Raw genomic sequence first — 26,871 nt, 5'->3', positions numbered from 1 at the left:
ATGAATGCCACCGGGAAGGCCCTGTGACCGTAATGGACGAATGGGCACAGTCGCAGCCGTAAGGATTCAATTTACGGGTCATTCATAGCGGGTCACAGCGGGTACAAGAGGACAAGGACGCAATAATGCAGCGCAACGTGACTTACCAATGTTCCTCGACATACAGTGTCTAATGGCTTGTTAATGGCAGATCCTCGGAGCTAGGCGATCCACCTTCATCTTGGTTCCATGATCCGCGATTCGTTCAAGCCAACGGAGGCGTGAAGCATGCAAGAGTACCAGTACCGAGCGATTTCCAAAGATAAATATAGCAAAAGCCATCACTGAGGTGGGCGGAACGACGAAGTGTAGGCTGCTCAGCTAGTGTTTTGAATCACGAAAATTCCGGTGTTCCAAGTCACGGTGTCAAAAAGTCGTAGTGCGAGCTGAGTATAGATAGTCTGGTTATCTTGACCATAAACAAGAATATCGCTGTTTCGAAGTCGCATACGCTCCATTTGAGCAGGGCAAGAGCAGGGTATTGGTTGGGTACTGGAATGGACGCTTTCTGTACGGAGGCCGCCCGAGTTCTTCAAATTACCAATTCACACGAAGTGTCACATGGAGCGTGCTGTGACCGGACGCGTTCCTCCCGAGCTTCGGACGCGTCCTGCCACTTACTGACATCCAGCGGATTCTATTTCCATGGCTGTTATTTGTTGAATGGGGGAAATTCGAATAATTCAAATGACCCATTCGACTCTTACAAAGCACTGAGCGGAGAACACGCTGATAATCATTGTACGAGGACACAAGTAGTCCGACCTCACGCAAGAGACACACGCCTTTACTCGTAGTCCAAGTTCTATCATTAGATGTAGGCCACATAGGAGCAGTAGCATCCGATACATTCATTAGCAATAAGTCACCGCTGCCCCGCGACAACGCGCAAGCAAGTTTTTGATTCCCATCACTCCACGCATTAAACAATAGATTCAGCTGTGCAGGAATAAAATGTTAGAAAGTCACGCTCCTTGTCCATAAAGAATAGCACAGAGTACTCACTGTCGTTGAAAGGATCTTGAGCTGCAAAGAGAACGTACAACGATTAGTAACGATGGTCGGTAGCAACCAACCAAGCAAGATCACTTACGATCGTAAGGGAACTTCCTGACCGCCACATCTCCTTGATACGCGTAGAAATCGGGCGTAGTGGCTGACAAGTTCGCAGTGCCTTTCGCGAAGTGCGCGCCGAATGTCTTCACGTCCGTGACGCCATCATCGTTGGAGTAGTCCAGCCTGACGGTTTGGCGGGAGTTGCGAGAGGGGTCGCCGAGGAGGTAGTTGTGCGGCATTATTTGCATGGAGGATTGGGCTGTGGTGAAGACGGTGTTGGGGAGATCGCCGGTGTGCTACAAGCAGGCCATGACATTAGTTTTGGAATACGAAGAGATAGTGTAACGAATAGAACTTACGGGAACATGGTGCATGCCGAGGTTGAACCACAGAACACTGCAGAGGGAAAATGTCAGAACGGGACAAAAGAAGGGGACCCAAATGTGGAGATGAACGCACATGTCTTCCTGGTCAAGGGACTCTCCGTCGAAGAACTTGTCAAACTCGACGATCCTAGAGGAAAGGAGTCAGATTTTATATCTTTTGGATGAAAAAAAGTGAAACACACGGGTTGGCGACATCGTAATTGTTGTTGGCGTGCGCGGCCTTGGGCTATTCGAGATACCGAATGTCAACGTCATGAGAATAAAGAATATACGACCACGGCTTACCTCGGTATCCTTCTGCTTCGTAACATAGAGCTGATGCGTAGCGAAACTCTGCGAGTTCAGGAGGTTGGTCGAGTTCGTGATGGTGAGGTGCATGCCTCCACCCAAAGCTGAACGAAGGATCATCTCAGTCTATGAAATAATATAGTGACGAACAAAAAAAGACGTACAGGGCATGATCCTGTAACCCCTCGGCTCGCCATACTTGTTCGTCTCGTTCTTGTTCACGACAACGTACATCGCCTGGGAGTTTGTGGGCCACATCTACACAGCACAAATCCAGCATCAGCGTCGAGATCCAAGACCGACCCACGAATGATGAAGACGAGAGGATCAGACGTACGAGCTTGCCCTCGTCCTCGCTCTCCACGTAGCTCCGCTCCAACTTCATCGTATTCCTGACGGTACCGTTGCTCCAAGGATATTCAACCGAAACGGGAACGACGGCATGCTTGGCGAGGGTGTTGGCAGTTCCGACGATGTCGATGTCGGCCTTGAAGGTGAGACAATGGTCGTGCATGGAGCCGGACAGGCCGTCGTGGATCTGGTAGCCTATAATTCCAAAAAAAGGAAGTGAGTTGGCCGCCACAAGAAGGGACGGATCTCAAGAAGAACGAAGGGCCTTTCGACGTACCGTAGTCCTCGTTGTTCTTGTAGTGTGCGGACTGAATGTACCCAGAGGCACGAACAGTGGTCTACGTAGACGTGACATGATTTAAAACGAAGGATCACGAAGCCCGGAGTCGGTGGGAATCTCACCTCGACAGTTCCATCCAGGTAGAAGGTGTAGTCGAACTGCGATCACAAGACGTTCATAAGTAATTAAGAAGTTACGGAACTAGGAACAGGAACTCACGTTGTAGTCGTAGTTGCCGACGGTAGAGACGGAACGAACGATGAAGGCGATGTTCTTGCTGGCGGAGACGTAGTTCATGCTCGCATGGCGTTGAATCCTGCAAGTGGATGAACGTTAGTCTTTGAGATCTACGCTCTGCAAGGGGAAAACTTACAGGTAGGGCATGTCCGCTTCGAACAAACAGATCCTATAATCGTAAGAAGTCGTCAAAGTAAGTCCACCAGGGAGAGTCGACAAGTCCATCATAAAAGAACGCACGAGTTCCTGTGGGTCTTCGACAGCTCATCAACATGGAAGGTCGAGTTGAGGTAAGTGGCGTAAGTCGGGCAATCGTAGCCAGACAACAGCTCGAAAGCGTAGGGACCGAAGCCGTAGTACTGTAGGGAATGCGAATGACATGAGTCCGCCGCCGAGATAGAACCCATTACGAAGAAAACCCACAGTATCGAGGTACGCGACACCGCTCTGGGCAGGATCGTGACCTGCATAGTGAGCGATGGCTTCCTGGAGACCAAGCTCGTAGATGATGCGTTCGCCCTTGTACTTGATGTCGAATAGTGTCATTCCTGTGTCGCGGCTGAAGGCGATGTAGAAGGAGAAGTCCACTACGTAAAACGAGTGACAAGATTATCGGGGGTCAACGATCGCGCCACATCACGCCACACACTCGATAACGGCGAAAAGGAGGAGAAAGGGAAGGAAAACTCACTCCACTCGACGTACTGCTCCTCGACATCAACCTTATACCTCAAACCCTCATCTCCACCAGGCTGAACCATAACCGGCGGCGCCTTCTCATCGAATTCCATCTTCTCGCCCGTCCAGTCGCTTCCAATCCAATCACCCTGCTTGTTGATCACATTTCTGCTCAACTCGCCCGCCTCCCAAGCGTCGCGGAAGGCCTGCGTCGAGTTGTAGTAGATGTTGTCGTAGAACCAGCCGAGGACGGCCCAGTCGGCGGGATCGCGGCCGGTTTGGTCAACTTGGAAGTAGATACCTTCGGGCATGAGGGTCTCGCCGTCGAAGACGGTGCTGGGCGTCTGCCAGATCGTGACCCATTGGATGACACGGCCGTATGAGTGTTGAAGAGGGTCGACACCCCAGATGTCCTGTAGGGAGGAAAGACACTGTCAGGTGGAGTGATGATAGGAACGGACGACAAGGGCTTACGATGTCAGCGTCATCGTCACCGAAGTCAACCTGAATATACCCGTTAGGAAGAGTGTACTGGGCATAGAAGAGATAATCGACCCACTCCGTCGAGGAGATCATCCAGAATATCCTGAACAGTCTCGGTGGCGTTGGTCTGGAGGTACCGCAAAGATCAGTCGTATGTAAATAGCGGTTAGTGGGATGGGAAGAGACGTACGATGAACTCATAGACCAGATCACTGTCTGCGTCATAATTGCGCTGGATAGATTGACCTTTGGTGCTGTACCAGTCGAGAGGAGTGATCGTGGTATCGTTCGTGACCGGAAGTGGGCCGACCTAAACCACAATTTAGTAACGACGGCGAATATGTGTTCAATGAAATACGCACCTGGAAATCCTGGAGATATGGTTCCTCCGTTGCAGCAAACATGATGATAACACGCGACCAACGCTCAGGAGCTTCAGCTCCAGCGGTGAGGAAGGGAAGAACGTCAGTCTTGTTCGGCGTGAGGGTCTCAACAACCGAAATGGTATTGTCCCAACTACAAGGAGTAAAATTAATCAGCACCTTACACGCCACAAAAATGATAGGAATGATGCATACGTTCCGGCATCCTCAGCACTCGTCAAGTTCAACCAGTCCTGCGCGTGCAACAACTCGATCACACCAGCCGCCTCGTCGTTGCTCAAAGCCTTCCACACATTTGACTTCGGAGCAGTCGTCTTAGGAGCCTTCGAATCCCAACCAGAGCTCGACGCAGACCCAGAGCTCCGTGACGTCAACTCGCGAGCAAGGTCGTTGTACGCGCCGATGGCACGCGCCTGGTGATGAGGGCGCTTCATTTTCGGATGCCTGACGCGTGAGACCTTGGCGTCGACGACATCGGAAGAGGCCAGAAGGAAGGCAGAAATGCAAGCTAGCAGCGAGAGAGAACGCATCGCAGCAAGCAGCAAGACAGGACGAACGAGGGTAAGGAGGGCGTCAAGTCCGACGCGTTCAGGTACGAACAGACGCGCTTTATATCGCCCATCTATGTGTTTACGTCCGATGATAATCGCTCCCAAAATACCAGCGCTTGCCGATGCTAAGATCAGGGGGAACTCGTTATTGGATGAAAGGAACCATTTGGAGAAAGGATGTCGTGTTTGCCGGCTATTCTGACCAACCTGCTGAGCAGAGGCTCGTTGAAAGATAAGGCCATGCGGCTACGAAGTCAAATGAGTCGTGCGCAGCGGAGGCTGATACTGGTGGGCGATCGCCACATTTGGCCGTGTCCAACGTATTCGTCTTTTCTACTAACGTCGAACAAACCTATACATCGGCAGCAAAAGCAACAGTTCATTTCAAAATCTGCGAAATTGTTGCAGTAAAAGCTGCCCGTGAGATCAAAAAGCTCCCCGTGGGACTCCGCATCTCGTGAGACCCCACGAGCGATAAATGAAAGACATGTCACAACATAAGTAGATGCTGAAGTCAACAATCTCGAGGACGAGTTCGGAAGTAAAATGACTAGAATTAAAAAACATACGGAGATCGAGCGCTATCGCAGGCCGGAGGTTTCGCTGTGCGGCCGCGGCGGTCAACCAGCTCCGCAATGTCCCGACGTCGACATGAAACTCTTCACAACTTCAACCTTGGGTCAGGAACAGCAACTCCTGTAAGTTACCAAGATGACGTCCCGAGGAGAAAAACATAGATAAGAAAAGGAGAGCTCGGAGGACAGGGCTCCGGGACCGAGGCCATTATGCCTCAGGCAACGCCGAGGAGTTATATGTAGATCTCCAGCGCGACCCTCACAGTTATAACTCGTCGTCCAACAATTCGGGCCCAGTTGATCAGGATGGGAATGCTCAGATGCACGATGAGAGCAGAGTGAAGACGTGGTTAGAGGTGACTCCGAGAGACTCAGAGAGAGATTATTGTTTCTGGCAGTGGCGGCACCCCTAACCCCATTCATCTGAGTCTGAAATTAGTGCAGCACGTGCGTGTCAACCCCGGACACAATCAACGACTTGAACAAGCACTTCCACCTCTCAAACTTCTGGCAGGCTTCAAGCAGTACCGGGCTCTCTTGATTCAACCCCCTTCTTTCCTTGGAATCTGCGTTGCACATTCTGTGTGATAATAGTAGATCTTTCGACTCCACCGCTGAAACTGGCTCTGCAAGCGGAGGTCGTGCGCCACCGTAACTTCCTTTTGTCTTTCTGCAGGTCTATTATCTTCCCGCATCTCGACCACATATAATACTGTGAGTCAAAGAAGATACGCATCTAACACCAAAAATTCACCTGAAATCTTCATTTTCGATCTGGTCTACCGTGTACTGGCCCGATACGCAGCCCGTCTTGCTTTTGTCTTGCTCAACAGTCGCTGGTCTACATGTCGACGCAACGGATGGACGTCTGCTTTCTAGGCACTTCGAGGTTCGTCTGCTTATAGCCTATAAGGCTGGCTTTCATCCATTCCAAGCTACTACTGATATCCTCGATGCTCATTTTTTTTGTCTCACCTCTCAGTGGCGGTGGCCCAGTCGAGTCGAGAAACTGCTCTTCCCTCGCGCTGGACATTACCGGAGACGGTAACCTATGGTGTGCGAACAATATATTCCGTCCTTTTCTTCACTAGATGCTCACTATGATTCGACTTCAGTGGTAGACTGTGCTGAAGGCACAGTTCGTCAATTTGCAATCAACGCCACCCGTATCAATCAGTCCGGAGAACGCGCCTGGAAAATAGGCAAGGTCACGAAAATATTCATCACACACATGCATGGTGCGCGTTAAACTCTCATACAATAAGTAATCCGCTGATTCTACCTCGCGAATAATATGTGTCTCTTCACGCAGCCGACCATATCATGGGCATTCCAACCATGCTTCGGAACACCTTAGGGTTTCCTCATCCACACGTGGACGCTAGCATCATTAGGACGGTAAGTACTCTTTCTCGCCGTATACTTATTACCCTGCAATGACATACAAATGCAGCCCACAGTTGAGATCTACGGTCCCCCTGGCTTGCGTACTCTCATTCGCACCGTCTTAAGTCTGACTCATACTCGCAGCGCCGAAAAATACTGCGTCCACGAATTACTTACTCCGTCCGACCGTGTGACCTCATGTGCACCGGAGGTGCTCCACTCGAATGAACTCAGAGGACGAGATGTGATGTGTGATAGCGACGGATTCTGGAGGAATTTGGAACATGAAAGGACCTCCAGGGCCGAGATTACAGTCCACGCAGGACCCATTGAGCACCGTGGTCTGCGTCACTTCATTCCTCTCATGCATTTACTACTTATGCTAACTAATCATCCCATCGCCCTCTTCAGATCCTTGCATCGGCTACGTATTCCACGAACCAGCCACGCTTCCACATCTCCCACAACCCCGCAAAGTCGTCGTATTAGGAGACTGCTCCTCCGCCACATCGCTCACTCCACTGATCGCTTCCACCCCAGGCCGCGTCTCCCTCCTCATCCACGAAGCGACCGATGCCTTCATCCCAGCGAATGTAGATGCCCAGGCGGCAAGAAAGAGGACTCCGGAGGTAGTCAAGGCGAAGACCGAGGAGAGGGGTCATTCGACTCCAGAACAGGCGGGTGCTGTGGCGGGAATGTGGGGAGCGGAGAGGTTGGTGTTGAACCACATTGGGGCGAGGTATGGCACAACGTTTCTTTCCTGTTGCACAGTTAAGGCACGTCAAACAGTAAGATTATACTGACTCGGTGTCGGAATCTAGGTTTCCAGCACCATCGAACGCACACCCACAGGGTACTCATTATCGTACACGTATCATGGAAGAAATCGAACGTCAAGCAACGCGAGCATGGCACTCCACGCCTTACATCCTCGACTCCATCCTCCCAGCCTCCGCCGCCAACGCCGCCGAAGTCCTCCAACAAGGCTACACCACTTCGTCCCCTCTACCAAATTCAAGCTTAAGCCCACCCCGCGGCGCACGAGCAATCGCCGCCTACGATTTCATGACCGTCTCGATCTCTCTCGTCCAATTATCTTCTTCGACGATGTCGATGAACGCTGCTGCAGCTTCCGACTACGAGATGTTTGCTGGTGGCTCCCCTCCAGCCGGGACTTCTAGCTCACCTCCGGCAGGAAACGGTAATGGTAGTAATAAGAGGGCGAGGAGCGGTAGGGAAGATTCCCGTGAGCGAAGATATGAACGAATGGTGACTGAGGGACGATACGGCAGCGGATTTGGATATGGCTATGAAGGCAGCTCCAATAGAGGCTCTGGTGGTGGTGGAAGGTACGATAGGCCAGGAGATAGAGAAAGGGATGGCGGCGGGTATAGAGGTGACGAGCAAAGACGTGGACGCGGATGAGGCAAATACACTGGCGTGTTATGCTAGAAGGGACTCCTCTGTGTTCGTGTTAGCTATGATCGTCGAGCAAATTGTTGTCTGTAATTTTCATGCTAGTACTGTCTCAATATATGGGCTCTTTACAAGCTCGATCAGTTTTTTGCGAAGTATCATAGCACGTTGCTGTGGCGTGTACTTGGGCCACATTAGATCTTGGTCGTTTTGCGCGCCCTCTGACCCTACAACGTCTAGGCTTCAGTCTGCATGCGATCTTGCATGTTCGGAACGCAAAAATCTGAAAAATGTACCACACTTCATATACCAGTCTACTACTCCGCCCGTGTTTCGCTCCTCTTTATCTCTAGAAACCGCAGTATCCTGTAGGATAGCAGTCGTACGTCGTAGCAGTCACCGGATCCCCAGTAACGGTCGTCGCCCACGCTGTGACTGTCCAAGTCGAACTCGAGTTGGCTGAAGCGACGTCGATGGTCTTTGGTACATATGTCGTAGCGCTACACGGCGATTCGCGCGCTTGGAGCATCGGCGCTGTCGTGATGCTGGCAGGAGCCTGTGTAGCAGTGGTAGTGGCTTTCGTCGTGGTAATCATCACCCAGACTGTTGGGTGCGTGGTTGTAACTGGAACAAGGGTTTGTCACGGTTCCGATAAATATATGGCGACATAGAATATGAGAGTTATAACGCACCTCCCGATTCAGTGGTAGTCGTGGTTGTACCAGGATAATAAAACGTAGATGTCGTGAGGGAGAACAAGGTACTCGTGCATGATGGACTAGAGGAAGAGTCACAGTCAGCGCAGTGAGCTGTGGTGATACATACATATTACTGGACCAACCCTAGCTGCTGGGCTTGTACGGCCGCCGACGCTGCGAGGACGGCGAATGCGTATTTGATGGTGTGCATCATCATCGCAAACGCTTTGAAGATGAAAAAAGGAAGGGGGAAATATTATTATTAGGACATTGTCCAGGCTTTATATACTGTACACCGGGGTCTATAACCAAAGGGGCAAGGGGTTAAGTGTACGGACTGAACATGCCGTGTGATGGGGAGATCGTCAGGCGTCAATCGAGCCGAGGTGAGTCTCTTGATGTTGAGCATGCGAGATGCAGCATGGACGCGGCTCCAAGTCACCATGGTAGGTAACTGGAGATAGGTCGCTGATGAAAGAAAGTTATTGTTGATTGATACTTATACCACCAAGGCATCGTTTCAGGATGTGGGGCAGTCAACGACAGGTTCTCAGAAAATGAATAAGTAGAGCACGACAGAGCACCGAATATGATGAACAATGATGATGTCGAAAGACGCCTGCGAGGTCTACCACCGATGAGTGCGTCGTACAGGCGGTCAGAGAGCTGTACGCTGGTAGAATCCTAAAAGCTACGATTCGGAGTGAGAGCAAAGTGAGAGATCGATTACACAAAAGTTCGGCCGTTGTCAAACCACGCCGGACATTCCCGCGGGATGACTCGGATCTTATCGTATCTGAAGGGGCAACGCCTGATCCTCGTCGACTTTCCCAAAGTCGAACGTTCATTGCAACTGAGAGCGATCCTCTGCCGTCTGAATCAATATCTGTGACCACCATACTAGGATCGATATACTTGGTTTCGTTGTATCCTACGAGCTTAAAGTGTGCAATCCAGAGCCTCTCGAACTAAGCACAAGCTTCATCTCCGACCATGGTAAAGCTGTCTACTTCGTTCTTCTAGGTTTCCTCACCATAACCACCATAACCATCTCCACTTGACACTATATCGCCACACGTCTCCTACTCCTCGCCGACCAACTTCCCCCGAGAAGTCTCGAACCTTGGCTTGACTCCTACTCCCCATCTATCCGCTACACGCAGTGTTGTCACTCGACCTTTGACCAGCAGTGGTCGGGGTCAGGTCAGCCGACCCGACCCGGCGGGGTCAGAACCGGTCAGACCCAGTCTAGTCTGCGGCGCCACTTGGTGATGTGGCCCCGAAATATACCAAAATAAGGCATTTTCCAGAATGTGCCAGCATTTGGTCCAGAGCCGACGCTGGCGACCACCATAAAAGGTAGGCTGCAGGGGGTCAAGAAAACCTTGACCTGACCCGGCTCGGCCTCTTGACCCGTCAGTCTGACCGCGGGTCTGGCACGGCCGTGCCAACACTGGCTACACACATGCGAATACAAATAGCCGGCACTCGAACAGAAGGATATCTCATGGACTTGATTTGGTGGGGATGATGATTGGGCAGGGCGTAATACTGAACATGATGCGTGGCTATCTGGTACGTCTCTCGGCCTCGTTCCGTCTGTTTGACTTCTGCACCTGAGCCATTTGGCCGTCCTCTTCACCCCTCCCTTCTCATGCTCCTTGCTTCCAAATCCTCGTGTCCTTCCTCCGTTCTTTCCGATCCTCTCAACCACAGTGATCCCCGAAACTGAAGTTATGTACCTTTTGTTGCAGCAGAACAGTGCGGCATCTCCCTCGAGCAATCCGAAGCAGGAGTAGTACTGAAGAATCTGTATGAAGTCTCCGTGTCCTGGCAGGTTGCAGGCTGTCGTGTGGACAAATGCATGCTGCGTATCTTTATGGCTATTGTTGGGTCGGATGTGCGCCCCGATATGCGAGAGTGCGCGCTCAAGAAACCTATCGTACTCACACTCACCGCTTCCCCTTCGATCGCGCTCTCTAGATCTCCTGCGGTCACAAACGATACCCCTAAACGACCCCCTCCCCACAAAACCTACAGTTTTGACCTTCTTCGCCACCATCTGGATCTTACTTACGGTACACGTTCTCCCTTGAACGCGTCGACACGGTCCTAGGAACAATCCACCAACCTTTCCTCTTCCATACTTCGAGCCGGGAACGCGCTCAAAAGGGCGTTTGATATATGCCTTTATACTCCCTGCTCCTCATCTACCCTCATCCCCGGCCCCGTATTTCTCGTATCCCGTATTCTGGATAATTGGACTAGATGGCGCCGTGAACCGCAAACCACTGATTGGGAATGGTGCCGACATGAAGGTCGACGTGGAGGCTGAAAGTGACTGGCGCTGAAATCAAAGTGAACGTACTACGGATGGCGGATGTGCGGATGGCGAATGGGAGGAGGCAGGAATGAGGTCGAAGTGTTGGCGAAGGCCATTGTTATGGCGGGTAGATACTGTGAGAGGTGACGAGTAGAGAGATAGAGGAGAGCATAGGCCTGCGTATCGGGCTGCATATGGGACGAGGTGGATCGGTGGACCTCCGATGTAGTTTGGGAGGAATGCTGTGATATTGGGGGCTGGTAGGCGTAAGTGTGGCATTCCGACCGAAGAATATGACCGTCGCCTGCGAGCAGGCGACGGTCATATTCATCGGTCGGGGACTGGGCAATCGATGGCTCAGGATCGCGGATGATCTGGGACTTCGACATCCGTGGGTATTTCTCAGAGCTTTGGCCTCCGCCTCGTTCTGTGTCGCTCCATGTTAATGGTGGCGATATGTTCCAGCCTTGTAAAGACCAAAGCCATCCGCGTGTGCGTTCCATGCTTTCTAATTGGTTGTCTCCGTGCGTCGATGGGACTGTCTCAGCGTCGGCCGCATTTGCATCGCTGTGGCCAGCCAGGGCTGCCGTAGCTTTGTATGTGGCATTGTCCCCGATCAAGCGTGGGCCTGTACAAAATGGGTACTAACCGCGTTCAGAATTTGTCTTTGTCCTGGCTGGCGTTTGCATATTCTGCTTCCTGCATCGTTGCCATGCCATACGAGTGGCGTCCTATGCACAAGACGACTTGGTGTGACTATGTCGCTCTTCCCCTTTTTAAACCGTATTGCGGCCTGGATTTTTAGTTTCAATTGACTCTGACGGGTTGGATGTTCACAGTTCACTAGTCCTGACAAGAATAGGTTATCGAATGGCACTTCTGCCTTGGGTGTAGAGGCGCTGACGCTTTGTATTGATTTCCATTACTGATCAAGATCCTCAATGCCATCCGCCCTTCCCTTCTCTTTGTATCTCCCAACCGTGCATATAAAAGCAACTTGTCGTCGTGTTTTAACGCTAGTAACTCCTTCTGGCTTTCTCATCGTCCCTGTCCACATCCAGACAACTTTTCCTTCTACAACTGTCCGTGAGCGTTCCATCCTCAATCACATCCATCACATCCAGGAGCCATGCACCCTGGCTACTCCCTCGAAGAAGTCCCACGTGAACGTAGTCGACTCAGCCATGTACGCCCTGTTTCCCTCTTTCTACGATTCATGTATCCTTGTATTCGTTTATCTTCTAATGGCATTTTCTTCTCTAGTCCTTAGAGTACCTGACGGAACAAATCGATCACACAGAAACCTGGGTACGTATTTTCCCAGTCAGAACCATCTCCAAAGAAATTATCACAGCCCTGGTCAAGACACACAAACTCATTAGCAGGTCACTCGCTTTCATACAGATTGCGCTTTGTGAATCCGAAAGTGCCGCTTCAGGCTATGATGCAGCCGACCTCGACCGCCAGGAGCACGTTTTGAGATGTTATCGTCGTCACGTCGATACTATGACGGAGGGCCTCGAAGGAGTTGACTTCCTCACGCCTAGGGCCTTGTTCGTATTGGAGAAAGAGAAGATAAGAATAGAGAGGCTCATCAGGACAGTTCAAGGCAGGAGGGCTTGAGGCAAAGTTGCTTGTCGGATAAGAGGCGTCGTCTAACGATGTGGGAGTATTTGGCAGAAGCAAACGTGGACTCTCGTTTCTACTATACCCGTCTTTTATAATACGTAGTTTTATAATTCGTGCCTATAGGATATGACTTTAGGAAGCCTTTGACAGCATGTGACTGAGTATAGCCTACGGTGTCTGGCTTGAGCCCTATCGTTCCCTCTTCACTGGGCTTCGATGGCAGAGTCGACGTCTTTCCAGAAACGGATGGCTTCGGGCAAGTCGAGGTGGCCATGAACACACAAGCACCCTCTATACACGAGCTGACATATATCTAGCTGTGGACACCATGCGTACAGAAAATCGCAGCTGTTGAACACACAAGAGTCAGGCAAGAATGGCGCTCGGGAGCCGGCTTCACAAAGCTGGCCGAAGCTCCGACTGTAGCTGAGCTTTGAATGATCCCGGCAACCTCCGTAGCAAATTGCGATGCAAGCAATTCAGTCGTCCATGTCACGGTGCCTCTCGTGCTCTTTAAACTACGAATCATCAATCCAATGAAAGGACCTTATTATACCAGAGGGTGTTTACGAGCATATGGTAGCGTTCAAGTTTTCTGCTTATACCGATCAATAATGGTGTACAATGTCTAGGTGCTGAGGGAACCGAAAGCGCCCACTGTTGATCTTCCTCAAGTGTGCTAAGGACTTCGAGTTGATCTACTGTAGGTAGATGTTCCTTTTCTTCTTCTTACTGTGTTAGAGCGTCGATTAACTTCGAATCACTGCTGGAGTCATCGAACTGAGTCTAGCGTGCATCTCTGAGTTGGACTGTAACAACAGTCGTTCCATGTACCGTGTTGTCCCCTCGCTCGTTATGGAACCCACTGGGCCAGTGTTCCATGTGGGCTCTATCCTTGGGGGCAAAGTGTTTCTGTCGTCTTATCCTTCCAACAAGCAGAGCTTGTCTCTACAGACCCTTCTTTCTCGATGACTTGATAACTACCTCTGATTCTGTGCTTTGATGGCAGCACCGCCTCGTCATAGGAGACTCGGACTTCCGCCTGATGGGTCTCCTTGAGCGCGCACCATCACTCGCTTCGCACTTGCGCACTTTTGCCGAGACTAGTACGATATCTATCGGTGAAACCACTTGGAGCTCCTCCAGAACCCGCTACCAGCCACTACCTGACTGGCGGAGTTTTGAATCTGCATGGCCACAGCTATGCCCTATTACAGTTGCTGCAATACGCCTTCAAGCGTATCAATTTAATCTTCTTGGGCTCGTCTGCTGAAGATCTCTTTCGAAAGTACGACGATGTATACCAGGCCCGTATGTGTTGATGCCTCACGCTGGACAGTATCCATCGGCGCCTGCAGGTGATACTGGCACTATCGTCATGCGATGAGGCTACACTGGAGCACAAATGCCCCGTCGTTGATGTGGATCTATGTAAGTCTTGATTGCCGGTGGTTTGCTTCCTGCTTGTCGACAGACTGAGCGGTGCTGCGTGACATTGTTTGATACTCCCTCTTCTATGAGCGTCCCGGGCTGCGATACATGTGCTACCTGTCGGCCAAAACAGACCACTTTGTCCTAAAATGCAGGATTGTGAACAGGTATGCTCCTCACCCTCATGCGCTTTTGGGGCACTCGTCCAAGGCGAAGGATTCATCCAGTGATTCAGCTAATATTCAGTGCCATCGTCCTCGGCAGGAGAGTGCACTGACGGTGTGCACTAATTGGTATCAAACTACTAGCATAATATTCCGATACACTGCGCCGTCGGAACAGTGCAGGAGTCGTCTGAATGGACGAAGTCAAAGCGTTCAGAGGCAGCAGAGATATACTACTCTGAAGTATAAAGGCAGACCTATCGTTGACGAGTTATAGAATCATTCAGTCGACCAGCCTCTACCACATTCAACCCGCCTTATACACCTCAACTGCTCTCATAAACACTACGATGTTTGCCCTTCCTGTCTTCACGGCCCTCGTTGCCCTTGTCAGCTACGCCTCAGCCGAATCTCATCAAGTCACTGTACGATTTTGCCGGACGCCTTTTTACTCTATTTTCTACTCACTCTCACATCTATATTCTCCACAGATGACCAACAAATGCGCATCCGGCAGTCCTGTCTTCCTCTACGAAGCCGACGGTACTCCGCAAGGCCCAGCCACTATTGAAGGCCAACTTCTTGGTGGCATTGCCTGGCTCGACGGTTTCGCAGGCGCAGACTGCCAGAGTTCAGGTGTGAACTGTGGTGTTGTCGAGTTCACGCTGCGGAACGACGACCCATTCCAGAACGCCGCGGACTTCTCGTTCCAGACGCAGGGCAATCATCTGTAGTAGGTCCCTTTCCCAGTTCGCCTTAGTATTATCATAGATCGTGGTGGATCTGATCATGCTGTACGATACTTGTAGCAAGTACAACATGGCATTCAACTACTTGGGAGCATGCACGAAGAGCGCTACTTGCACCTCCGCGACTTGCCCTGGTGCGTATACCGGTTCAGATACTGCAGACGGCGCCCCAGTCCAATGCCTTGGCGATGACGTTGGGGTACGCATCTTCTCAGATCTTTGAACCTACTCTCCCTGACATATATGCTATCACGCAGATCAACATTGTCTTCTGTCCTTAAATGCGTTGATGTACGGGTGGATAGGAGGTCCCGTCGCGATAAAGAACTTCTTTATTCTCAGGAGATAATATTTATTTTGATATCTATCCTTCTTTATAACTACAACATTCTGATACTTCAATGCCGTTAGTTATAACATTCTTTGCATCTAGAGCCCGACAATGGAGCAGAAGACCATGAAGCCTGAAGCCATCAGAGCCACTCTTTGTTCCCCTGCATGCCATGAGAACCTTGATAAGCCTTTATCCACCGTATTGCGAACGACAGAAACTTAAATTAGACTCGCCTTGTGACTGATGAATTTCCCACTGTCCTCAGGCGTGACTTTGTCGAGAATGTCGAGCATGAAACCGACCGACTCGGGAGTTTCAAGTGGCACGCCACTCCAGTCAGGGTACACCGACTTGAATGACTGGACCATCTTCACAATATGGGGCATGATCTCCGGAGGAGCTGGATTTCGCGGAACTGATCTCAGCCAGAACACAACGAAGGAATAGATTAGGGGTTCATGAGTTACTCACGAATTCCCTCTTGTGTGTTGACGAGTCCGGGACTGATGGCGAGGAAGGTGAACCCTTCGTCCTTGAGCGCCACTGTCAAGGCATAAATTCATTCCTTTGTATTCATACCTTCCGAAACAAAACGAAGAAGAAGGAGTCACTCACGAGCGAACTTGACGTTAATCATCTCCAGAGCCGATTTCGACACACAGTATGCCACCTGGTTCGATATTCCTGCCTTCAGGTTCATCTCCGGGTCACCCATTCCTGAAGACAAGGTTAGAACTTTCTTGAGTGTGCCTTTCTTGAGAAGGGGCAGAAAGGCGTTGGTCGTGAGGGTTGGGCCGAGAACGTTGGTGGAAAAGGAAGTGTTGAAGTCGGCGAGAAGTGCGGAGGTATCAGGGCTAAGTAGCGATGCCGTTGTCAACTAAAGGAACGATAGGGGACAATCGATAGGGAAGGCGCGAAGAATTTCAACGCTTACAATTGAGTCACGTCAAGGAACGCAGTCAAACGGTTGGTGTATGCTGCATTGTTGATGAGCACGTCCAAGGACCCTCCGGTGATTCTCGCTGTCTCTTCAGCAGCGGCCTACACACGTAGACGCTTAGTACGAGCTTCAAATGACCAATATAACGATAATATATTGACCTTCAATGCATCGGGGTCGGTGATGTCTGCCTTCAAGATATGCAAGTTACTATCCTTGATCGCGACCAAGGACTTCGCAGACGGGTCACGGGCTAACGCGATCACCGTATTTCCGCCAGAAAGGAGCTGCACGACAAACTCAAGCTAGAGTTCACAGAAAGCACCAAATCCCTTATCATCAGCAACGGTGTATTTCCCTCATAGGTTTTCTGAAAAATACTAGACTTACTCCCAGTCCCCGAGAAGCTCCAGCAACAACGTACGACGGCATGTTTGAGAAATTACTAGTTAGAAAGGCGTGGATGAGACGATTGGCTTGAGTGCAAAGATTGATCAAGGTGTGATGCTAAATCAGTTCAGATGGATGCCTTCGATGCTTTTATACAGATGCATGACAATGAACACGACAGGTCTGATCAGTCAAAAAGGAGAAAACGAGACAATCTGTGCGCTGACGCTGCATGGATTACTCATCGTCGCCGAGTGATGAGTGAGACGCTGCTGATTAAGCGGTAAATGCGCCGCGCTATCCAAGAGAAAGGCATACGCGTTCCCTGTGGCGTGATTGAAATGGGTACCAGTGACCTCGAGATATCAGCGCACATACCTTCCTATAATTTGACTACCCGTCAACTACGACTATGGAAGGAGAAAAAGGGGGACGATTACCGATGTGAAGACAGTCCTCGAATCTATGAGACATCGGGGTGAGCAGTGCATGGTCAACAAGGCGCCATGGACCACCATGGACCATAAAGATAGTACAAAATAAAAGTATTGAGCAAGTGCCTGGAGATTACATCCTACAGCAAGCACCGAAATTTTAACAGTAAGCACAGAAGACAACTTTGTCTTCAAACCCTGTATTTTCATATCCCGGGTCTCCTGAGTCGTGTGGATGATCATGTCCCATCACATCTTCCCCATTCATAAACATCATGCCGTCTGCATAGCCCAGATAAAGACCCGTACACACTCACTTCCCCCAAATATCAGTGCCATACCTTCCGGTGCACCCAACAGACTAGAACATTAGCACTGAACGAGAACACTAGGGCCTACATATGAGTGGAAACTTGACATTTTCAACAAACGCTCATTGGCTGATCGGACAGATCTTCCGCCAACGCGTTCCAAGTAAACTTTAAACCTCATAAGGTCTACTACTCGTAGGATCTGGCATGTCCATACTTCTTGTGATCTCATGTGATATGCGGGAAGGTCGGATGTAAAACGATACACAATTAATTAAGTATACATGACCTCGAGGAGGGTAAAGATTTTGGATTGGAAATACATTGGAAGTTGGATCGAAACAGCGCACAAAGTAAGATGATGTTGTGAGGAGGTGATGGAGAAAAATCATCCCACCACTCGCGGAACGTAGAACCTAGCGGGATAGTTGTCTTGTTTCGTAATTCTTTGACAGTGTTGCCCGTGCACGCCACGGTGATGGCCGCATTTTTAGTGGGATCGTCCCGCCAGGTGCTACGTCCCGCGTGGGGGTGGATGACTGATGGTTGTAAGACAGATTCCCTAGGCGCGAGACTGCGAAAGTTCCGCACACGCTGAAGCACGAACCTGGTTCAAAGCTTCAGCGCCCACTGGCAGTGGCACGAGCTAAGCTCTGATTAGCGACCTGCTGCCAGTAATATCCCAAACTTACCGATATTATGAAATGTTTGAGGATCATGATTTGGACAAAAAAATCCCCTTTCCAGGAAGGAAGGAATGTAGGAAGTTCATCGAAGGAATGCAGTGCGCTTGGAGTGGCCATATAACTTAAGAGCAGCTCATACCCCTATTCGTAGTCATTCTTTCTTATTACGGTAACGGCAGAGCAAAGGTCCCAAATGCAATTCCATTTGAATTCTACACATGTCACATCCTTAGTTAGCGCCTGATTGTGATCTGGGCTACTCGTATGATGAGGGCCCTGAGCGGATCTTCTCTGATGTTCTACGAGGATCAGTAACATTATATGGGGTTTCATTATTCGGGCAGTTGAGAACGTGTTCAACCAATCACAAGACACTCATTGCACAGCTAGGGTCTCAGTTATTCGGGCTTACTTGGCAGAACAGTTCTGTATCTGAGGTGGATGATCCGTTCTCCTTGATCGTTTAAATTCATATTAAATGTACAGCATTTGTTCAGCACATATACTGCTGAATATTGACCTCATACACTTTGCAACACTTTTTCTACCCTGGATCCGCGCTCTAGTTTCTTTCATCCTTCCCGGAGCATTCATTCACCTGATCGCAGTGTAAATTTCCCCACGCCCCATGTCGGACTCTTCCCTATCCTCAGAGGACTTGTCACTTCTTCAATCGTGATTCGTGGTACGCTTCCCCATAGAGCTAGACACAGGTTGTCAGTTTTTGCTTATCCTTGTGATGCATGAATAGGTTGGTGGTAAATTATGTGCAAATATCGTCCAGCGGTAAGGCTCTTTCCCTTCATACCAAATAGGCTCTGACCGTCGTTATCTTGTAGTACTGTGGATCATAGACTTCATCCAAACGCTTCCGATGGAGATTGGCTCTGTGTGGTCCCAAAAGTTAACAGGAACCGCTATGCTGCTTCTAGTCAACCGTTATGGCTTTTTGATTTACAAAATTATTTCGATCGCCCTCGTACTTCCTGGTACACTGTCTGATCATTCGTGGGTACTATTTAGAACTATTCAACTCCTATAAGCTATTGATGTATCATCTCTAGATGTAAATCCGCGAATGCAGTATGGTGTTTCCTCGGAGTACTGCTTACAGTTAATACTGGATGTACATTTAATACGCGAGAGTTGACGAGACGGCTATGATGCTTACAACATGTAGTCTTATTCGCTTTCCGTGTGTATACAATATACAATCAAAGCACGACTATTATTGGCGTGTCAGCTGTCTTGATAATGTCGAGGCTAGCCTTCGACATAATTGTGAGTTAATTTGACCCACTGATTACCGTAGGACTGATTTGTTACTTTCCTGCAAATAGTTTCTACTTATGGAGTCTCTACGCGAAACACTATTTTTTTCGGGCTCTCACGATGTGGCGATGGAGTGAAGGAAAGCTTCCAGCACCTCGATAACATGTCGGTGTATTCTTCTTCCTCTTTAGTGAGACACAAGCATTATCTTAGCGACTAACATCAGATGTATGTCCCTATCCTACGAATCACACACTGACCTGATCATAAGGCCCAACCACAGCAGAATTATCCACGCCCATTATCGGGCTTATACTCGACATGCTTGTGTTTGCGTTGACAGTGAAAAATACCCTGTGCCATGTTATTGAGATGCGGAGGCGTGGACAGAGTGGCATAACTTCAATTTTCTTACGCGACGGTAAGCCGTTTCGAGAGCACCATATTTCGAGTAGCATTGATATCGATATCGCACCACATACAAGCGTTCTATACTTTCTGTAAGGATTGTAACTCTATTCAGCTGCTTCGAGTATAAACTCTCAGTGCCCGCTTTTCTTAGAACAGTTTTTCTCATTGGAGCTGCAACGACGGCGACGACCGTAAGAATCTTCGGTGCTTGGCAACTTTCGAGTTGCTTGCGAAATACTTACTCAAGAATGCATAGGTAATTGCTATCGGCGGTGTTGTATGTGTCTTGCACCGACCGTATCCAAGAAAAACACATAATGATATGACTACAGGACTACAGATCTCTCTTGTCACCTTACTTCATCATGTACGCCTTGTATACCGTCTCCCCGAACTCTCCTCGTGGACTAAAAAATTACCCATTGCGTATACCATGACATAGCCTATTGAAGTATACCGAACTTGCGCATCAACTTCGTCTCATGTTGAACCTACGCTACCGAAACGACGACGCTACTGGTGTCACCGTTGATGACCGCTCTGCCAATAATCACTCCTAGATCAAGTTTGCACAAAACCCTTGCCTTGGCAGTATAGGAGAGCCATTGGACCCAAACCAGTGGGAGAGCCAATATCACGACAACGAGGAGATAGATGTCGATAATGGACATCACTTTGCAGAAGCGGAACCAATGGTGTAGACGCTGCCAGAACGCATGTAACAGCCTAGAGAAATGTAGGACATCGTGTTCTCTTCTGTGGGGAGTAATCTGATTAGGTTTTCTGGCATAAACTATCGCAGGCTTAATATTGGCGACCCGAAAGGTTCAGATGAGGACCACGTGTGACCAATGAGGACTGGGTAGGAAAGGGTATCGAAGATGTCGGTGTCTCAGTGGCCCTCGCTCTGGATGTGCACAGGCGGAGAGTGTGCCCGTTAGGTTTTCCAAATGTTATTGGAATAGATAGAATCTACGTAGTGATAAATTAGGGGAGCCAAAGGGGAGCAGGACTCGGATCCGGGTGCGGAAATAGATGTTGTCTGCTGCTTGAATTTTAAGCGAACTAGCCAATCAGACACTTGGCTCTCAGTGGGTCTCCACTCAGAATTCAGAGAGCAGATAACTTCTAATAACGAACTTGATAGAAAGTAACGAGGAAAAATCGCGCGGTGAGGTGGTAAGGTCGCTTCGATGTAGATCGGCAATCGCCGCGCGCTTACTGATCTTATCTACCCGAGCCGTTTTCAATTCATGATTTCAATTCATGATTGCCTACGGCACTCGAGTCGACGGAAGTCCGACATTGAGAACGCTCCTCTGGTACTGTATCTACCGCCGCTGCTATACGTCGATATCTATCGACCTCCTGACGTGTGCAATGATAACCCACCTCTGCCTTATTACACGTGCTATAAACATCTTGGGAGGAGCACAATGACGATTCCATCTCAGACTTCGCTCAGGCTATCGTCGACTCGGAAACTACCTTCGAGTGAGCGTCCACAATGTCCAACCCAAAGCTCGATTTAAGAAAACACAAGCTCCTCATCGCCAACCGCGGCGAGATCGCATACCGTATTCTTCGCACCGCGCACCGTCTCGGCCTCTCGACTATAACCATCTACACCCACACCGACGCCACATCTCCACACGTCCTCTACTCCTCGCCCTCCCACTGCCCCAACTCCGTCTCGATACCCCTCTCGCCACACGTCACAGACCCGACAACCAATTCGCGTGCGTATCTCGATGGAGACCAGATACTCGCCATCGCGAAGGCCGAGGGTGCGACGTTGCTTATACCCGGTTATGGCTTCTTGAGCGAGAACTCCGAGTTTGCGAAGAAAGTCGTGGATAGCGGGATCATATGGCTTGGTCCTCGACCGGAGACGATTAGGAGTATGGGATTGAAGCATCTAGCTCGAGAGTTGGCCATTTCGGCTGGAGTACCGGTCGTTCCGGGCAGCGAAGGCTTGGTGCACGACGTCGAGACTGCAGTGCAGTGGGGAAGGAAGATTGGTTGGCCTGTGATGTTGAAGGCGACGGGTGGAGGCGGCGGGATGGGGATTGTGGTGTGTGAGGGGGAGGAGGAGATGAGGAAGGTGTTTGATAAGACGGGGGAGAGAGCGGAGGTGTCGTTTGGCGAGGGACATGGAGGTTTATTTGTGGAGAAGTTCGTCAAGGAGGGGAGGCATGTCGAGGTCCAGGTGAGTTGAGCTCGCGAATTGGGTGGCGTAGCGCTACGAGTGTGGCGCTACCCCAACCCGTTCTATTGCCTTCCAACTTTATACTCGAACATAATCGATTTACTGACTTGCCCTTCCCTTTGCTCATTATTTGATGTTAGATATTTGGTAACGGGCTGGGCCACTGCATTCATTTCGGCGAACGCGAATGCAGCGTCCAACGAAGAAGGCAGAAAGTCATCGAGGAGACCCCGAGTCCGTTCATGTTGAGGCACCCAGGTTCGTTCCATTTTCCGAAAACCTTGGGCCGTCATTTGCCACCAAGAGTAATACTGATATACACGCTTGTCATTCTCCGTCCGACACAGATATCAGACACGAGATGTGTACGGCTGCCGCGAGGTTATGCTCGGAAATCAAGTATACCTCTGCCGGTGCGTCATTCTCCTTCCTCAAGTACGATCAATAAACTGATATTGTATGTTGTGACAGGTACTTGCGAATTCATAGTCGACAACCAGACAGGCGCATATTTCTTCCTGGAGCTCAACGCGCGCCTGCAGGTCGAGCATACGATCACAGAGGCCGTACATTCCGAACATGGCCTGGATCTGGTGGAGTTGATGATTGGGCAGGGCGTGGCAGAGTTCGAGGCTCGTGCACAAGGTATGAACTCGTGCATTTTGCTTGTCGATCATGCCTTTCAGTCAAACTACGCAGTTGGTTATAGATACTGACGCATTCCTTAAACAATAGGAAACCAAGGCGGCCTGGCTCCTGAGGTCCTTGATCAATCGAAATACGGACCAGTGCCGAAGAATAAGCATGCGATACAATGCAGGATATATTGTGAGGATGCGGCAAGAGGCTTCGTTCCTTGTCCAGGAATCTTGCAGGAGGTCGTGTGGCCCGAGACGAATGATGGAGATGGGGTGAGAGTCGACGGATGGGTGCGTACGCAAGCCTTTCTCGTCTGGGTTGACATGCGTATATACGTTCGAAGATTTCGACTAAACTCCTCTCGACGTCGATCACCAGGTCTCTCGCGGCACCCACATAACACCTTTCTTCGACCCCCTCGCCGCCAAACTAATCGTCTCCTACTCCTCCACTTCCGCCTCCATCCCCGCCCGCGACATCACCCTCCAACAAACCCTAACCGCTCTCTCCCAAACCGACCTCCACGGACCCCCAAACAACCTCCACTACCTCTCCACCGTCCTCTCCTCCCCCATCTTCCGCGCCGGCAACGCACTGACGACAACCCTCGACACCTTTTCCTACACGCCGCACGCGCTGTCGATCCTGGAGCCTGGGTTGGCGAGCTCGGTGCAGCAGGCGCCTGGGAGGGAGAGGGTGTTTGGGATCCCGAAGTCGGGGCCTTTGGATACGTTGGCGCCGAGGGTGGCGAATTTGTTGGTGGGGAATGATGCGGATGTGGAGGTGATCGAGGTTACGCTCAAAGGGCCGAAGGTGTATTTCTGGGTGGATGCGGTTGTGGCGGTTAGTGGCGCTTCTGTTAAGATGAAGGTTAGTGGCAAGGATGAGGAAGGAAGGAAAGAGGAGAGGGAGGTCGGGATGTGGACGAGGTTGGTGATGAGGGCGGGGGAGACGTTGCATATGGGAATGATTGGAGGAGGTGGAGGTGAAGGAGGGTATCGGGCGTATTTGGCGGTGAGGGGCGGGTTCCCGGAGGTGCCTAGTTATTTGGGAAGTAAGAGTACGAGTTTAGGGGTTGGAGGATATCAGGTATGTTGTGCTGTGTTTCGTTCAGGCTGTTATCCTGGATTTGTGCTTTTGTACGCATGCTGATAAATTCGATCCATAGGGCCGTAACCTCGCGCCGAACGATCAACTCGCTCTTTCATCTTCGTGTGGCCCGACGGAGGATGAGCTCTCGACCAACGCCACCGTGATGATCCCAGAGGAGATGAGACCGTCATATGCGACAGAACATACGTTGACTGTCGTCGCTGGCCCACATGCGGACGAGAGTATATTGACGGAGGAAGGATTAAGAGCATTTTTCGGGACTGGGTGGAAGGTACATTCGTTTTGTTGCTTTTGATCTATACATTTGTTTTCCTCGTCCGTGTTTTGCTTGCTCAGGAGGAACTGTTGCTCACGCTACGTGACACGTGTCGTGGCGTCTTATACAGGTCAGCCCATCAAGCAACCGAATGGGCATTCGACTCGAAGGTCCGAAGTTGGATTGGGCGAGGAAAGACGGAGGGATGGGAGGGAGTCATCCGAGTAACTTGCTCGATAATGGCTATGCGTATGGTGCTGTCAATATCGTACGTCCCGCTCCATCCTTTCCTCCCAGTCCCGTTTCCCCTGCGTTCTTTTTACTCATTGAAACGAAATCGTTTGCATACATGTCCAGAACGGCGACACACCAGTCCTCCTAACTGCGGAAGGACCTTCAATGGGCGGATACGTCTGCGTCGCGACAGTGACGACTGGAGACTTATGGAGATTGGGACAGTTGAGGCCCGGCGATGTGGTCAGGTTTAGGAGGGTGAGTCTGAAGGACGCGAAGAGACTGGAGGAGCATAATGTGGCGTATATCCGATCTATCGCGGACTTCGTTTCTGGATTGTCTGGAGATCCAGACTCGGAGAAGGCCAAGGTGTTGACTGTGGACTCGTTCGTGCCCGCACACGACTCCGATATCCCCGCTTCACCTATAATGGCCGTCATACCTTTCAATCCGAAGACGAGGAGACCGAAAGTGGTGTATAGGCAAGCGGGCGATCGATTCATCCTGATAGAGTACGGAGAGGACGAGGTCGATTTGGAGGTCAGGGCGAGGATACATCTGTTTGAAAGGGAGGTGGAGCGACGGAAGGCCAACGGAGAGGGGGAGGAAGGAAGGAAGTTGAGTGGCGTGGTCAGTTTGGCGCCGTGTGTCAGGAGTACGATGGTAAGTTCGATACCTTGATTCTTCGACTTCGTTGAAGCTCATGCTGGATTTCTGTTTCGCAACATGTCTTAGGTCTGTATGGACCCGATTGTGGTGGATCAGTACGACCTGCTGGAGACATTGATGGAGATAGAGAAGAGTTTACCGGATAGCTTGAAAGATGTAGTCTTCCCCGGTACATTTCTTATCCTCACGTCTTACCATTGTTCACTGTGCATTTCGTCATTGACTGTTCATCTGTCATACAGGTCGTCTTCTCACACTACCCATCGTGCTTGACGATAGGTGGAACCGCGAGGCCGTGGAGCGATATATGCGTTCTGCGAGGAATAAGGCTTCTTGTGAGTGTCCTCCTTTTCAACATTTCCGTACTGGAACTGAGGCATAGTTCATAGACCTTCCAAGCAACATTCAGTACCTTGCGGAGACGAATGGTCTTGCAGGTGGCGCGGATGAAGCTCTTCAGAAGTTGATCAGCTCGGAGTGGATCACCGTCGGAGCTGGGTTTTATTTCGATTGTCCGTTCTTAGTGTGTATATTCGCTACCGCACTTTTTCCTTCAGTCAATGGTGATCTGATCGGTGCGTGTGGGCGTAGGTACCCGTAGACCCGAGGGCCAGATTGACGGGGTCGAAGTACAACCCTTCGAGGACATAGTGAGTATACCTTCTTGCGGCGTGTAGATTCTGGCAACAGGTGCTGAACTGGCCATACACTTAGCACTCCGCGTGGTGCGCTCGGGATCGCTGGCCCTATAGCTGCTATATATCCCATCGAATCACCAGGTACGTATGATCTCTCTGACTCGTTCCGTACTGAAAGCTCATGAAATATTGGCTTCTGTCACCATGTAGGTGGCTATCAGCTCTTTGGTCGTACACTCCCGCCGTGGTCGCCTTGGGGCAAGGGCCCGGATTTCAGTGAGGACGTTCCGTGGTTGCTCAGGTTCTTTGACCAGGTTCGTAGCTTTCGCTGCATAATCGTTACGGAATCACTTCGTTGAATATTCAACCTTTCATTCATATATCGTCGAGAGCAGATTCGCTTCGAACCTGTCACAGAGGAAGAGTATGAGAAGGTATGAGCTACTCCCCTTTGTGGCTGCACATTCACTAAGCTTCTTTGTGCTCACTTTATGTTCTTGCCGTAATAGCTCGAACGTGACTTTGACGCAGGGACCTATAAGTTCAAGATTGAAGACAAGCCATTTGTCGTGAACGATTATCTTCGATTCATAGAGTCTATCAAGGATGAGACCCAAGTCTTTAGGGAGAAGCAGGCACGGTCAGTCAAGGAGATGTCAGATCGGTCAGTTGCTCTTGCTCGCAGCCCTTTCGGTCGCAAATGCTGTACTGACCATCAAGTGTCTCGATGTGATGCGGCATACAGAGAGGACAAGCTACTTAAGGAGTGGGAGGATGAGAAGGCTGCCGATACGAGGAAAGTGGCGTCGCAGGGTGGCGATGCAGGTGATGGTACGCGCATTACACTACTCTTCCCTTGCGTCTCTCATTCATGTGCCCGGGTATCTATGGTACTGATTTAAAAACAGACTCTACGTCGCCCACTATAATCTCAACCATGGCTGCCGCGATCTGGAAGATCCGCGTCCAACCTGGGGATGTCATAAAGGACGCAGACCAAGTAATCGTCACGCTCGAGGCCATGAAGACCGAGATCGACGTGCCGGCGGAGGAGGAGTTCGTTGGGAAGAAAGTGAAGAGGGTGCTTGTTAAGGAGGGGGATGTGGTTGGGAGTGGCGATCGGCTGGTCGTTTTCGATTGAGGCCTACCGGGCGTGCCCAGGAGACACGAAAGCACAAGATATGGGTAACATTTATGCAGATGTTTATGACAAACTATAGTTCTTATTCCAG

At 50.3% G+C, this 26,871-nt stretch overlaps 7 protein-coding genes across 7 annotated transcripts; 3 read left to right on the top strand and 4 right to left on the bottom strand.

Annotated features, from left to right (window-relative positions):
- Positions 1–961: 961 nt before the first annotated feature.
- STEHIDRAFT_169602 (copper amine oxidase) lies at positions 962–4,831 on the bottom strand (the record flags this gene model as incomplete). Its single annotated transcript, XM_007305807.1, has 21 exons — positions 4,377–4,831; positions 4,161–4,314; positions 3,989–4,108; positions 3,875–3,925; positions 3,790–3,819; positions 3,329–3,728; positions 3,061–3,224; positions 2,878–2,996; positions 2,774–2,806; positions 2,620–2,716; positions 2,523–2,558; positions 2,398–2,458; positions 2,107–2,315; positions 1,934–2,027; positions 1,767–1,873; positions 1,664–1,707; positions 1,555–1,608; positions 1,455–1,491; positions 1,133–1,391; positions 1,045–1,065; positions 962–978 (listed from the first exon to the last, which is right to left on the bottom strand). Exons 1-21 carry the CDS (start codon positions 4,709–4,711, stop codon positions 962–964), a joined length of 2,442 nt encoding a protein of 813 aa, XP_007305869.1. The 5' UTR covers positions 4,712–4,831.
- Positions 4,832–5,860: 1,029 nt separating this feature from the next.
- STEHIDRAFT_122678 (uncharacterized protein) lies at positions 5,861–8,135 on the top strand. Its single transcript, XM_007305806.1, has 8 exons — positions 5,861–6,021; positions 6,113–6,196; positions 6,290–6,363; positions 6,423–6,545; positions 6,620–6,705; positions 6,761–7,034; positions 7,105–7,432; positions 7,515–8,135. The coding sequence occupies exons 2-8, from the start codon at positions 6,153–6,155 to the stop codon at positions 8,116–8,118; spliced, it is 1,533 nt and encodes a 510-aa protein (XP_007305868.1). The 5' UTR covers positions 5,861–6,021; positions 6,113–6,152; the 3' UTR covers positions 8,119–8,135.
- A 323-nt stretch (positions 8,136–8,458) lies between these two features.
- STEHIDRAFT_112257 (uncharacterized protein) lies at positions 8,459–9,024 on the bottom strand (the record flags this gene model as incomplete). The annotated part of the gene is made up of 3 exons (XM_007305805.1): positions 8,459–8,733; positions 8,802–8,887; positions 8,951–9,024. 3 exons carry the CDS (start codon positions 9,022–9,024, stop codon positions 8,459–8,461), a joined length of 435 nt encoding a protein of 144 aa, XP_007305867.1.
- A 1,989-nt stretch (positions 9,025–11,013) lies between these two features.
- On the bottom strand, positions 11,014–11,849 carry STEHIDRAFT_112256 (uncharacterized protein; the record flags this gene model as incomplete). Its single annotated transcript, XM_007305804.1, has 4 exons — positions 11,014–11,154; positions 11,176–11,264; positions 11,429–11,758; positions 11,780–11,849. The coding sequence occupies 4 exons, from the start codon at positions 11,847–11,849 to the stop codon at positions 11,014–11,016; spliced, it is 630 nt and encodes a 209-aa protein (XP_007305866.1).
- Positions 11,850–14,704: 2,855 nt separating this feature from the next.
- On the top strand, positions 14,705–15,384 carry STEHIDRAFT_158387 (uncharacterized protein; the record flags this gene model as incomplete). The annotated part of the gene is made up of 4 exons (XM_007305803.1): positions 14,705–14,779; positions 14,846–15,087; positions 15,164–15,302; positions 15,361–15,384. The coding sequence occupies 4 exons, from the start codon at positions 14,705–14,707 to the stop codon at positions 15,382–15,384; spliced, it is 480 nt and encodes a 159-aa protein (XP_007305865.1).
- A 92-nt stretch (positions 15,385–15,476) lies between these two features.
- STEHIDRAFT_122676 (NAD-P-binding protein) lies at positions 15,477–16,844 on the bottom strand. The gene is made up of 7 exons (XM_007305802.1): positions 16,768–16,844; positions 16,539–16,682; positions 16,372–16,478; positions 16,053–16,291; positions 15,909–15,980; positions 15,671–15,837; positions 15,477–15,597 (listed from the first exon to the last, which is right to left on the bottom strand). The coding sequence occupies exons 1-7, from the start codon at positions 16,807–16,809 to the stop codon at positions 15,577–15,579; spliced, it is 792 nt and encodes a 263-aa protein (XP_007305864.1). The 5' UTR covers positions 16,810–16,844; the 3' UTR covers positions 15,477–15,576.
- Positions 16,845–21,388: 4,544 nt separating this feature from the next.
- Positions 21,389–26,780, top strand: STEHIDRAFT_60420 (uncharacterized protein; the record flags this gene model as incomplete). The annotated part of the gene is made up of 19 exons (XM_007305690.1): positions 21,389–22,090; positions 22,231–22,348; positions 22,438–22,503; positions 22,562–22,726; positions 22,826–23,019; positions 23,108–23,818; positions 23,898–24,113; positions 24,229–24,366; positions 24,456–24,995; positions 25,068–25,170; positions 25,244–25,336; positions 25,391–25,524; positions 25,593–25,651; positions 25,716–25,780; positions 25,850–25,953; positions 26,032–26,073; positions 26,149–26,303; positions 26,385–26,470; positions 26,548–26,780. The coding sequence occupies 19 exons, from the start codon at positions 21,389–21,391 to the stop codon at positions 26,778–26,780; spliced, it is 3,924 nt and encodes a 1,307-aa protein (XP_007305752.1).
- Positions 26,781–26,871: the final 91 nt, after the last annotated feature.

The sequence above is a fragment of the Stereum hirsutum genome (assembly GCF_000264905.1).
Source record: "Stereum hirsutum FP-91666 SS1 unplaced genomic scaffold STEHIscaffold_10, whole genome shotgun sequence".
NCBI lineage: Eukaryota > Fungi > Basidiomycota > Agaricomycetes > Russulales > Stereaceae > Stereum > Stereum hirsutum.
This window is presented reverse-complemented; position numbering and strand designations above follow the sequence as displayed.